The sequence below is a fragment of the Antechinus flavipes genome, chromosome 3, assembly GCF_016432865.1.
Source record: "Antechinus flavipes isolate AdamAnt ecotype Samford, QLD, Australia chromosome 3, AdamAnt_v2, whole genome shotgun sequence".
NCBI lineage: Eukaryota > Metazoa > Chordata > Mammalia > Dasyuromorphia > Dasyuridae > Antechinus > Antechinus flavipes.
Window position 1 is genome coordinate 626,187,639 of NC_067400.1, and position 14,148 is coordinate 626,201,786.

General features: G+C 47.3%; 1 protein-coding gene across 1 annotated transcript in view; it reads right to left on the reverse strand.

Annotated features, from left to right (window-relative positions):
- LOC127556636 (intestine-specific homeobox-like) overlaps positions 1 to 13,860 on the reverse strand; it is a 41,480-nt gene extending 27,620 nt beyond the window's left edge. Inside the window, exons 1-3 of the mRNA XM_051989903.1 lie at positions 13,695 to 13,860; positions 12,146 to 12,230; positions 1,856 to 1,905 (exon numbers count right to left, since the gene is read on the reverse strand). Of these exons, the coding sequence (XP_051845863.1) occupies positions 1,856 to 1,905; positions 12,146 to 12,178 (83 nt within the window). The 5' untranslated portion in view covers positions 12,179 to 12,230; positions 13,695 to 13,860. The remainder of the gene's footprint in view (positions 1 to 1,855; positions 1,906 to 12,145; positions 12,231 to 13,694) is intronic.
- Positions 13,861 to 14,148: the final 288 nt, after the last annotated feature.

The following is a 14,148-nucleotide window of genomic DNA, read 5'->3' on the forward strand; positions in this document are numbered from 1 at the left end:
TGAGCTGAAACACAATAGGAGGAGTCCCTAGAACTTCCCAAAGCCTTTTGGCGGGAGAAATGAAGGTTCAGTGATCCCCAAAGTCTGACGCATCCCGCCACTAAGGCCCTGGCTTGGGAAGCTGATCCCGGCTGCCTCCAGCCCCGGCCCTCGGGCTTCCAGAACTGAGCCGGAGCGTCTCCTCCCGCCCCTTAGTTCCACTGAGCATCGGCTGTTACTGCTAAGTCCCGGTCGGTTGGCCGCTGCCTCCCCGCCATCCCGCCGGGCTCCCGAAGGTGCCACCACCTCCTGTTGGAGTGCTAATCCTCGGAGGCCGGGAGCGCTCATTTGCTTTTCTTTAACATGGCGAGTGTCGCACAGTAAATGCTTACTACGCTTTAAAGCGATCTCTTTCCCAACTTCCAAGATGTCGATGAGAAGGAGGTAGAAGCCGAGTTGATTATAGGAGGTAGCACTTTAATTTTTTAAAGGCTGGATAGAAATTCAGTGGCGCGGTGGGGGATCAGGGAAGAGGAGGAGGTAACCAGGTGACCAAAAACAGCAACAGGCCCAGGGAGACGGACTGTGTATAAAGGATAGCGCCTTCTCACGAATTTAACTACAGCAGGACTTCCTAGCCTGGGCTTATGTACATTTTCTTAATAGTTTAATAAGTATTTCAATGTAGTTGGTTTCCTTTGTAATTCTATGTATTTCATGTATTTAAAAACATTCTGAAAAGGGGCTCACAGGCTGACCGGCCTGCCCTGCTTGGCGGCACAGGGCACGAAAAAGGTTAAGAGCCTCTGGACTAGAGCAGCTCACGTGAAAGGAGGAAAGGAGCCTCAGTGGCAGTGGGGAGCGACTGAAAGGGTTTGTGCAGAAGTGACAGAAACGATTTCTATGCGGAGCAGACCAAGGTGCCGGGGGTGGGCGGGAGAATGACAAGAGTCCAGACGTTCTTAAGAGTTTGGGGATGACAAGCCTGGAGAAGTGGATGAAAAAATAGACGCATTTTGGGAATTCTCTGAAAGTGAGGTGATAGACCAAGATAATACAAAGCTTTAAACATGGAGCGTGAAGTGAACGATGGCATCGCTAACAGACGGTGGAATAGAGAGGAACGGGTATTTGGATGTTTTGGAAAGGATAATGAGCTTGTCTTTTTGTTCTGGCCAATTCTTTTTGGAAATTGAGGGATCCCATCACGTGGGGACAGGTAGGACACGTGGTATACGAATGCAATGGAACACCCTTGTGCTGTACGAAATGATGAGCAGCCAGAGGAATGAAAAACTAGGAAAGCTTACATGAACTGATGCAGTACCAGGACTGGCACACAGCAACAATAACATTGTGCAACGATCAACTATGATTAACTCAGCTCTTCTCAGCAATACAGTGATCCAAGAAATTCCAAAATTTCATGATGGAAAATGCTATGCTATGTGCATCCAGAGAACTGAGAAGAGTATGATGCAGACTGAAGCATGCTACTGAAAAATCCATGAGGATTTTTTTCCTTTTGCTCTGTTTCTTCTTTCACAATGTGACTAATGTGAAAATATTTTATTATTGCACATAAATAACCTACATAAGACTGCTTGTCATCTTGGGGAAAGGGGAAGGGAGGGAGAAAAATCTGGAACTCAAAATCTTTCAAAAAATGAATGTTGAAAATTATCTTCACATGTTAATTGGAAAAAATACTATTAACCTAAAAAAAAGAAAAATGGCTAATGCAAGTATGACCTAATGGAGCTAACTTGGAGATCCTTTTTGCAGTTCCATGATGATAAAAAATATTACAAAAAGACTTACTTTTGCAAATCAGTGAGCTCAATTAGATGATAACTGGCTAAGGTGTTGCATTTACCTGGCCCCATGTAGATGAGTTCCCATTGTAGTCGGGTTCCCAGTTGGAGTCTGCAAGGGAGATGAAATTCCCAAGAGAGATAGGTTGTTACTGTGTTAGCCCTCCCCAACATGACCCCCACATACTTATGCCTTATAATTAGATTCAGCTGAAGAGTCAGGGTCAGAGGGAACTTTGAGTTTGGCACTTAGAATAGGAATTTGATAAACAGTAATCCAGTCCCAGCCTAGGATGCAGGTAAATTTGTCTCAAGTAGGGTAAGGGTTCTTCAACACCACATAAACCAAAGGTTTTCCCATCTGGATAAAAGCGGCCGTTTGACATTGGACACCAAGATGTACCCTAGTTACCGTAAGATTTTAAGAAATGGACCTCAGGGGAAATGTGCATTCCTGGCAACTGACAGTGGACTACTAAAAGGTGAATAATGTTGTCTCGGTTAGGTCAGACATCCCTGACCTTGTCAATATGGCGGACCAGGTAGCCCAGTGCAAAGGTCGGAATCATGGAGTTCTCTAGCCAGCGGCAGTTTGTTTTTATCTGGAAAGGAGTGGAGTGTACCTCCATTACCCCAAGTCTGGCTGAACTCTGCCTGTGCAGCAGGCCGAGTCAATTCGCTGATAGTTCAGGTCCAAAAGCAGAATAAATCTGATCCGCAGGGCAAGGAGTAGCAGCAACTCCAGCATCCATGGAGCATCTGACCAATCTGGAAGGCCCTCTAACTCCATGGAGTTGGGCCTCTTATGCACTTTAAAAACAGCCTCAACATAGTCTGAAGCTACCAGGCAGTTCTGACAGCAGCTGCATTTGAGTATAACGCACCCCTCTCTCCTTCCCCTACCCCCCAATCAAGTTGTGAGAGAAGATCCTTTGCCTTTAAGAAAAGAATTAAGCTCAATTAAATTTAAATAGCAAGCAGCTGAAGAGAACCCTACTACCAATTTTATCACCATCAACACAGCCAAAGCAAGGTGGACAGAGACCTGAAAGATCCAATTTTTCAGCACACTGATGTCCACCACTACATTGATGACATAATGCTGACCAGACCAGACTAAAATAGCAACGATCCTACATCAAATGGTGGCCCATAGAAGGGACTGGAGTGGGCAGTTACCTAAAAAAAGCTAAGATCCAGGTCAGCCAGATTTGAGGGAATATGATGGGTAGAACGCAAAAGGTTCTAGACACAGTCCAGAACAAGTTGCTGTACTTACTTCCCCACAGTCTTTAAGAAGCCCAGAGAATTACTGGAATCTCTGGGATTTGTAGAATTTACAGTGTTCAACTGAGTATCCCAATAACCTTCATTTACTGATCTACCCATAAATCTGTCCCTTTGGTGGAGGTCAGGGGAGAGGAATAGGCTACACTCTTTGAAAAAACTAAAGCAAGGCACTTGATCAGATGATAAATGTTAATTAAATACATATATGCCCGACACTATGCTAAGGGCTGCCCCTTATGCTGGAGTTGCTACTCCTTGCCCTGCGGATCAGATAGGGGGTTATAAATAAAGGCAAAAACATAGCCTCTGCCTTAAAAAAGCTCACATTTAATAGAGATATCTGAAGTAAATCAATGCCAACTTAGGAAGGAGAATTTTCCAGTCCAGCATCTTCTTAGATCCAGCTTCCAGGAAGATTTACCTGATAAGGAGAGACTACTTTTGGTCAGAGTTCTAGCTGACCTCTGATCGATCCTCCTTCTATTCCCAAAACATTCACCTGAGCCATTAAGTTCCTACTCCCTCAAATGGCTCTATAACTCCTGAGAGGGAAAAAAAAGTTCCGATCCCTCTTAACTGGAAAATGTCCTTTTAAGATTATTCAAGCAAACTCTTGGTCTTGGGGGACCAAAAAGTGATTTTGTTGGGAAATGCTCTGCTTTCTAAGAGAACCAGGGAGGAGAAACTGCTGTGACATTTTTACAATGAATGTTTCCAGAAGAAAGGGTATCACCTGGATACTGTAGAGATCCTGCATCCCTGGATCAAGAGAAGGAAGAGGGCTTAGCTAGTCCCCCAACCCCCCCCCCCCCCCGGAAGAAAGGAGAAAGTCCCTCAGATGGACAGAGGTTGTGGGCTGTCAGCCCACTCTGCCACAGGTGGACTGAGGGGAGGGGGCACAGCGCAGGGGCAGCAGGGGCAGCAGGGGGCAACGGAGCTACGGGCACTTTAGATCGATTAGCCCTGTGACCTTGTGCAGGTCATGCAATCATCTGCCTCAGATACTTTGTATATAGTATATAGTAATAAAGATATGGCTAGTTCCCAGGGTTGCTGTGAGAATTAAGTGAGAGAATGTTTGAAAAGCACAGCCCAGTGTCTGCCAAATAAGAGGCACTATGTAAATGTGAGCTAATATCACTGTCACATCACCATCATTGCCATCCTCCTCCTCCTCCTCCTTCATCAGTATCATCATCCTCCTCCTCCATCATCACCATCCTCCTCCTCCATCATCATCACTATCCTCTTCCTCCATCAGTATCACCATCCTCCTCCATCAGTATCACCATTACCATCTTCCTCTTTTCCCTCCTTCTCTCTCTCTCTCCTCTTGTTCCTCTTCCTCCTCCCCCATTCCTCCTCTTCCTCTTTTCCTCTCTCTTCTTCCTCCGCTTTCTCCACCCCTCTTCCTCTGTCAGGATCAGAGCCAGCATCAGGATGGGCCGCACTACCAGAGGGAACACCCACCCGGCTCCCTTGCACAGTTGGTTGACTCTGCTGACATGTGACCATGGTGGCTGGGGCCCCGACGCCCCTCGGGCTCTCCTCATCGCCACTTTACATTAGGAGACACCTGCGAACTACACAGAGGAGCCTGTGCCAGTCAGACGGGCCCAACCACCGACACTGACAGCCAGATCCCCTCAGGCTCCTCCCGCCCCAGTCCTGTCTCCCCTTCAGAAGGCAGGACTGTTCGGGAGCCGCCGGGGGACAGCTGCCTGCTTCAGTGTTGTTTTTCTGCTCTAGAACTGCCCTTCCCAAGCGTCTCACAAGATGAGGAGCTCCCGGAAAGGTTCCCTAGTCAGTGCAATGGTTCCTAAAGCTCTCCTAGTGGCCGGAGCCGTACCCACAGAGGGCCCAATCTCTCTGTGTTGTATCCCTGTCCCTGGACCAGCTGGGACATCACCAAGCCCTGCCTGGGCCAGGTCCCCAGGCTTCCTGGTCAAGGAAGGCCAGTCCCCCCCATGTCCCCGCCTGCTGACCAGGCTCATTTCTGCGTGAGGATTAGTCAAGTCCTGCATCCCTACTGAGTGTCCTTTATGCACAATGGCTGAATCAGTCTCCTGGTCAGTACATGATGTTCAAGTGTCTTACTTTACTCCAGCCTCGAACCTGAACTAAGAGAGCGACTTGTCCCAGGCCTGCCCTACCACAACAAGAATAACTTACCTTTCAAAACTGAGCACAATCTGACAGGTTAAAAACAAAAGAGATCTTTAATAGAACAGAAGACTTTGAAGGATTCCTAATCAAAAGACAAGATCTTAGTAGAATCTCTGAAAAACAAAGAGAAACCTAAAAAGGTAAATGCATGTAAACAATGGGAAAGGGCTAAATTACAGTGAAGTGCTGACCGGACAAGTGTCTCTTCGGAATACCACTAATTTCTAGTAGTATAGAGAAGGGCAGAAAATAAATAAGAAGGCCTGAGGACAGACTGTTTATAGTGTTGGTTTTAAGAGAGGAAAGAAAAGGGAGGAAGAAAAGGAATATATTAAAGACCAATGAAGGAAGCAGGACTTGCTATTTCTCAAAACCGGCAGACAAGGAAGACAAACTTGAAAGGGATGGGGCTAAAGAAGGCATCTCATGAATCTAACTGTTCTCTAAACTAAGCAAAGCAGAGTTGAACATACAAAAACATATATAGAAATATTTATGTTATGGGAAAGAAATAATTAATTCAGTGGGGAAATAAGTGAAGGGGGAAATTTAAGAGGAAGGCTAGAAATGGGACCTGAATAGTGCAAAACAAAACAATTTTAACTTTAGAAAGGAAAATGAGCAAAATTAAAAAAATAAATAGAAGAATCAATGATCAGGATCTGGTCTAGGCACAGAGATGAAGGATAGAAGAGTAGGATCAGAAAATTTTAATTATACATTACAAAAATTTATCCCTTTTTTTCCCTCCACATTCTATATTGTAAAGAAAGGGCTACAAAGATCAAAGAAAAGGAAAAGTATAGAAAGATAGAAAATAGTTATTAAATTATAACTATTAATATGAATATGAACTCACACAAAAAATGAAACAAGGATAGCAAAATAGTTTAGAAAGCAGAATGCAACAATAGACGTTTGAAAATACAGTTGAAAAATAAAGATTCACACAGAAGTAAATAAATAGCTGAAGCAAAACTTTTGCTTCAGATGAACTCAAAAAAGCAGGGGCAACAATCATAATGCCAGACGAGGCATGTTATTAAAATAGACAGGATTAAGAAACACAAATAAGAAAAATGCATTATGCTTATTATTCAGGAAAGCCTGTATTCAAAACCCACCAAAGGCATTTACCTTTCTGAGTAAGTCACTTAGTCTCATTTGGCTTTTAAAGTTTCTTCTAACTACAAATCTGTAAATCAATGATCCTAAATATGCACCAAAAAATAGGATCTATACACAAAAAATAAATTTATAGGGAGAAATGGACAGTAAAATTGTAATAGTTGGGGGAATCTCAACATAACTCTTTCAGACTTAGACAAAATATAAGGGGGGGAAATGAACAAAAACGAAGTTAAGGGCTTGATCCCAATTTTGGAAAAGTTATATATGATATATTTCTGGAAATTACAGAATGGGAACAGAAAGGAATGTACTTGTTCTCAGCTGGGCATGGAATCTTTACGAAAAGTGAACATTTGATGCCACTGATGGCATAGTAGAGAGAGTGCTGGACTGGGAAAGTGAAAGACCCGAGTTGAAATCCAGACATCTATCCTAACTGTACGATCCTGGACATGTTGCTTAACTTCTCTTTACCTCAGTTTCCTTGACTTTAAAATGGCAATAATTGTACCTACTTTCCAAAGTGATTTTGAAGATCAGATGAAATAATATTTGTAGGAAATAACACATGTAGCATAGGGGCTGGTGCATAGTAGATGTGATATAAATGCTTATTCACTTCCCTTCTCCATGTATTAGAATGATAAAAACCTTACAAACAAATGCAAAAAAGCATAATGTTAACTATATATTTTTTACTGATAATTCAATAAAAATTACATTAAAGAACTTTTGAAGAAAGGATTAAAAATTAACTGGAAACAATGACAATTCTAAAGAATTTTGATCTATAAAAAAATCATGGAAATAGAAAATTCTATCAAAGAAAATTAAAATGAGACACACATTTGTTTCTATATTATCTAAAACCAAGAGCCAGCATTCTTGGGCATAGGTTGAGAACCCCGAGCTGTTTTCTCAGTAAAATCTAAGCTCTTTGAAAGCAGGGACTCTTGCTTTTTTTCTCTCTTTATCCCTAAATATAGCATCCTTTCTGGAGTGGAGTAAAACTACTTGATAAATGCTCAGTGAACTGAAGGGAGGCAGTTTCTTATCCTTGCCACTGTATGAGGGAAAGGGAAGTCCTACATCTGACTAGAGACTGCTCTCTGGGTCAACAAGCAATTCTCTCTCTCAGTTGGAAGCAAGGCCACTGCAAACCAACAAATTCCCTTTAAACATCAGGCTGTTCTGCCCAAAGGATGGAGATAAATACTCTTGTGTTGATCAGCTCCATGAATACCTAAAACAAGCTTCTCCACGTGGTTAAAGCAGAGGGACACAGTTCACAAATGACAAATGCCTAACTACTAACCACTAAAAGAGGGCTCTTAATCATGAATGGTAACAGGTGTACAACTCAAATTAATTCGGAGCAAAGTGGCAAAAATGGCATCAAACCAAAATGGTGGATGTCAGCTAAGCTGCGGGAGAATCAGCTCACTTGTGGCTAGAGGTCCGCCCTGAGATCGCCACTCTGGGAGTGGTTGGGAATTCCACAGAAGTCCCTCATCTTTGCGTCAGGGATCCCAGGACATGTCCCAGGACAGTTACAGACACCAAAAGAATCGTAGCAACGTTTCTGGTGGTACCAAAAACAAAGTGATCCGTGTGCACATCAAACAGAAAATGGCTGACCATGTTATCTGGTACCTGGCTCTAATGGAATATCGTTGTGACATAAGAAATGATGACTGAAGAAGTCAAAGAAGGATGGGAAAGACACACGGACAGATGCAGAAAAACACAATATAAATTCTCTCTTCCACATTGTGACTTTCCTCATCATGCTTCTGATATATCATGGGTCAACATAAGAAATTATATGGAAATTTAGAGGGAATTTTGCAAAAGTCACAGACTACACATAAATGCCAGCAAACAACACAGGAAACGTTCTAAAATTCAGAAATGCATAAAATAGAAGTGTACTATGCTATAATATCAACATATTTTATCTTTTAATACCATAATAATTCAGACTTCTTCTCTGGTACGGAGGAAGGATCAAAAAAATTTACATGGATTTTCCAGATCACAGAGATGCCACGCCCCAACCCCCTCGAGGTAGAAGGGATAACTGTAGAAAGAACAAAAAACAACCTAAACAGAATGCTGACAACTTAGAATGCCTGAGCTTGGTCCCAGAGAAGTGAGAAAAGGCAGCTCTCCCCGTTAAACGCAAAGGTAGAGTTTAGGGGGCTGCTGCACGGCTTCCCCTTTTTGGGGAAGGTGGAAAGGAGGATTTCCTATTAGAGATTGGAGCAGGTTCCCATTCCCTTCTCCAGCCCATTTGTCAGCTGAAGAAACCAGGCAAACAGGATGAGGTGACTTGCCCAGAATTTGAACTCAGATTTTCCTGGCTCCAGACCTGGCACTCTGACTGCCCTCCTTAGTTTTGCTAAACTACTTTCCCTTTCCCCACTTTAATATTTGTTATAATAGAAATCTAGGAGGGAGGGATCCATTTCTACAATGCAAAAACAAATGCATCCATGGAGCCAGGCAGATCACTTCTGGAGTCTGACCAGGACTCTCCATTCTATTTTAGCTTTCTCCCTTCTTTCCTTTCTTTGCCTCTCCTCCAGGACTTGGGCCCCAGTATTCCTTTCCAGGGTTCCCCAGGCCTCACAAGGCCAAGGGATTTGCCTAAGATCGGACACTAGTCAAAGGCAGGAGGAAAGAACCGCTGTGCAGGTGCTGGAGAAGAGAAGAAAAGAGAACTCTTGCTGTACAAGGAATCTGAATGCAATGGGGGGGGGGCAGGGAAGTCACCACAGAAACGGGGGCAAAGTGGGCAGAAGCGCTTCCCAGGCACCGAGGGTGACCCAGCACCTCACAACTATGACCTCATTTGGGAGCCTGGTCCATTATTATCCCCATTTTACAGTCAGGGAAACAGAGGCAGGGCCGCAGTTAGGAAACGCCTGAGGCTGGGTCTGAAGCCAGCCCTCAGCTCAGGGCCAGTCTTGCCCACACCGCCTGCCCACGAGCTGTTGGAGATTAGAGAGTGGCCAGGTACAGAGGGAGAAACCGGAGGCCAGGCTGCCTTTGGGAGGACTGGCTGCCTGGAGCGAGGGTCCAGCTAGGGCTGGAAACAGGGGCCTGGAGAGAAGAGGACCGGGGCTGAAGATTCACAAGTGGGCCTCCCGGGCCGTGGGGCCGGCTCCAGAGCAAGAGAACGGAGCCCTGGCCGCTGGCAAGTGGCCCGGGCCAGCCTAAGACGTGAAGGGGAATTTGGGGGGAGCCGATTTTCAGGCTGAGGCCAACATGTGCAGATGACAGAGAAAAAGCTCAGAAATTCGGAAATGCACAAAATCTGTGCACAGGGCTGTATGAAGACAACATAATTTCTCTTTTAATAATAATTCAGACTTCTCTGGGGCAAAGGATTTTCCAGATTGAGGGGGGCTGCGTCCCCAACCATTGGGATGTGGAAAGAATAGGTGAATTCTAGAAGCCCAGAAGTGGGGGCAAGGGGAGCAGAAAGCAGGCAGGGGAAGACAGCATCGAGGAGGAGGGGGTAGCGGTCAAGACTAGAGGGACTGGGATGACCACTGAGAAAGGCCATTGATGGCGAAGAGCCGAGGGGCGCCGCCTCCTCTGGGCGCCCGCTGCCCAGTGAGTGCCCACTCTCGTTCTCCTCCAGCACGCCCCAATCTGCCACTCCATTTTCCAGGATCTGCCATCCCTGTCTCCCCGTCTCTCTCCCTCTGTCCCTCTTTCTCCTTCCTTTTTTCCAGCTTCAGGGCCATCCATGAGAGAGGCAGTTAGCCCGCTCGTGATTCTGGGTCAGAGGCATCAAGCCCCTCCCCACGCAGAACCAGACTGGATGGGAACAGCCCAATATTTAACCAAAGAAACAGATACAGTAACGTTACCCTGAAAACCAAGTCAGGTCGGTGGTCCCCACTGCCGTACAGTCCCCTGTTCTACAGCCCAAAGGAACATTCCTGGGATAAGACCAGGAAGGGAAGCGGGGGTGGGATGGTTCTAGAACGCCCAAGAAAGCAGTGCAAACTGTGAGGTACAAGAGAGCAGGACGTCGCTGAAGTCCCTTTCACAGAGCACGGTCTGCATAAGGAAGTGGAACCTGGCAACGGTGGGATGGGTGGAGGAAGGGAGGGAGATAGGGAAAGATGAAGGGATGGATGGATGGACAGAATAGGGAAAGAAAACAGGGAAGTGAAAGCCAGGAAGAAGACTACTGCAGTAACCCCAGTGTATCTGTATAGGGCTACAGAGAAAACCAGGGGTGAGACTGATAATGAGAAACCATACTAAGGTAAGAAAATTCTCAACTACATACAGCGGAGCCTTACACGAAGCGTCACCTACTCAGTGCTACAGAGAAACTGGCTATTTAAACTCCTTTTTCAACTCTAAATAAAGCTCCAGCACAATCCCCACTTTGACTATTCTTTCTTCTTGAATGGCCAAATCCACTTCCACCGGAGGCACACGAAGCCACTGCACTTTTTTAGGCCCTCTGCATCCTTTTTGCACCGTTTTTTCCTCTCAACACCTTTTTTACTGCACGGAAATTTGATTCTCAGCCACAGTCCTAGAGAGAATTTCTTGTTTATCTTAAGCGAAAGGCCACAAAGACCTTCCTCTCAACCCTCTAATCTGCCCCTAAAATTTAGCCTTTCATCTCTCTCTCCACATGTAGCATTTGTTTCCCAAGCCCAGCCAAAGATTTGCTCCCTACTTAGGGGCAGAAACAAGTCACTTGAGAATGTCGCTCATGGCTTAAGGTAATGGGCCCACTTCACTCATCCCACTTCACTGGGTAATGTTCCCCTGCCATGGCCTGTCTTCCCCGGGAGAGTCCGATTAGAAACTACTCACCGGGTTTCACAAATAACAGGTTAATTCCTTCCTTCCCCAACTGACCACACGCTTATCCAGTCAAAATCTACCTTCTTCCTCTGAACCACATCAACATCAAGTCCCCCAGAACTGTTCCCACTCATTTTGGTCCCTTAAAAACCAACATTAGAAACTCCTTCATGAATACAAATAAAATAGTATCAAGGAAGAACTCTCCATAATAAACTGGACTGGCGATGTCTTTGGAACTCACAGCACCGAGCTCAGTACTGAACACACCGCAGGACTCGATTCCTGGGTAAATTAATCGGGGTCGGTGGAAAGGGACACGAGTGCCTCCCTCCAGAGATGACCTCCAGTCTATCGTGCGTGTGAGTACATATGTACATATGATGTATGTGTATATACGTATACATGTCTGTCTTATAGGCTGCCTCAAGGTTTACAAAGTGCTTTAAAGATATCACCTCATTTGATCTTCACAACAGCCCTGGGAGGATCCCCACTTTACAGAGGAGCACCTGAGGCAGGTGAGGTTTTTCGGCTCAAGGTCACATGGGCAGCAATGACTGAGGCTGGATGGGAATTCAGGCCTCCCTGACACAAGGCCCAGTTTCCGGCCCCGACGCCACCCGGCTGCCTCACGTGTTTGCGGGTTACCCGCCCAGTTACGGAGGGGGCTCGGTGAGGGCAGGGACCCGAGTGTGGCCTTTTGGGGTGCCCGGCTGAGCCAGTGCCCGGCCCGTAGGAAGCACTAAATGAACACTTAGTGACGTGACACCAGGAGTTCCGGGGAAGCCCTCCCCCCCCCGGAGGGAGGCCGGCACCCATCACCGGGGCCCCGTGTCCTAGGTTCTGGCATATGGACCAGAAGGGATTCCAAATTGTGGGAATCTGGGAATCGTTTCAGCAAATAAGAAAATCCAACTAACCTGGCACCTGGCTGATGGGATCACAGGGACCATTCTCTCCTGAATGCTTCCCTCTTGGGGAAGAGCAGAGTCCTCAGAGGCAGAGCTGGGAAGCAGAGAGCAAAAGTGAGAGGCTAGCATTTCCTGGGGCCCAGGGAAACAAGCCCCCCACCCCCACATAGGGCCTGAGGTCAGAAGAAAAGGGGGGCACAACCCTTGCTCCCCTGATTCCAGGAGAAGGGGAAAGGGCCAGTCTTTGCTGCCTGGGGAGGCCAAATTTTGCATCCCAGTAGCTGAAGGATGGCTCCTTGGCAGAGAATTGGTAGCGTTCAAACCCCCAGAGACGTGACTGGGAAACCTCCCGCTTCTACAGAAGAGCAGGTTTATAGGGTCAAAGACCGAGGGCTCCAAAGGAATTTCTGAGATTATCTCATCCTGGGTTGTACAGACAAAGATCCCGAAACCCAGAGAATTCACAATGTTTCTATCAGATTTAAGTGGTAAGCGGTAAGCACGGCCGGGAGTCAACGCTGAGCTCCCGAACCCCAGAGCTTTTACCAAGGAACGCCTTCTGCACCCCTAGCTCCCAAGGGTTCGGAGCTCTGCTATCTAGGGAAACTGAAGGCACCGCACAAGGGCCCCAGACAACCAGACCATCCTCCTCTCCCCCCACGCTTAAGTTCCGGGGCCCAGCGTTAGCCCAGGGTAATGACGGGGACGGACACCACCGAGCCTGCAAAGGACTGACTGAAGGAATCAACGAATGAATGAATGAACGAATGCCACTGAAGGCCCTTTCTCCCGAAGCTCGGGCTCAGAGGCTGGGTGCAGGCCTGAGACCGGGGTCATCTGAGGAGTGTCGGCTCCTGCGGGAATCCTCCCATCCAAGGGCCTAATTCTAGAAGATGGATCCAAAGAGAAGGGGGGGACCTGAGCAGTCTGGAATGAGGAGGGAGGGGAAGGAGGAAGGAAAGGGAAGGGAGGAGGAGAGGCAAGAGGGAGAAGGAGAAGAGGGAAAGTGGGGAGGCAAGGGGGAAAAGGAAAGAAAGGGAGGGGGGAGAAAGGAGGGGAAAAGGAGAAGGGAAGGGAGAAGGAAAGAAAGTGGGAAAGTGAGGAAGGGAAAAGGAGAGGAGGTAAGGGGAAAAGGAAAGGAAGGGAGGAAGAAAGGAAGGAAGGAAGGAAAGAGGGGAGATGAGGAAAAGGAAAGAAAAGGGGAAAGTGAGGAGGGGAGGCAAAGGAAGAAAAGGGGAGGGGGGAAGGGAGAGAGAAAGGGAAATTGGGAAAGAGGGAAGGAAAGTTAAGGGAACAAGGGGGAAAAAGGAAGAGAGAAAGGGAAGAGGGAGAAAAGAGAAGGGGGATGGGGAAGGGGAGTGAGCAAAGATAGGAGAGATGGGGGAGAAGGGGAGGAAGAAACGGAGAAAGAGAAGGGGGAGGAGGAGGAGAGGAGGGGACCGGGGGAGAGATAAAGGGAAGGAGGGAAGGGAGGAGGCCGGAGGAGGAGAGCGGGGTCCGGGACGGCAGCGCCAGGGTAGGTGGGGAGGGTCGGGGGGGCTGAGGCGGCCTCTCTCACCAGGCGAGGAAAAGAGGACAACGAGGAAGCGGAAGTCCCCCTCGGGTGGCCTGGGCCCCAGTTCCGACATTTCCGGCCCCCCCATTCCTCGTTAGTGACAGTTTCCATGGTAACTGACGGAGAACGGTCCAGGGACTGGAAAAGAGGAATTGTCGCGGGCAGGGCCTTCTGGGAAAAGTAGTCCGGCGGCCGGCGGAGACTTTTGCGCCTGCGCAAGAGAAAGGAGCTTCTGGCGCTCGGCTGAACCCACGTGGTATAGGCTACAAAAGAGTATTAGCCTCCCTCCCCTGCCCCTCCCCGGCCACCCACCCCCTCCTCGCCTTCTCCACTACTCCCCCCCACCCCCGCCTTTCTCTGCGGCCTGCGATTGATTTCTCCCTGGCTCTGGTCGAGTTCTCTTTACCTTCAGTTTCTCCTATTCTCTGTGGAGCCCGGGAGGGGTCCCCCAGAACCC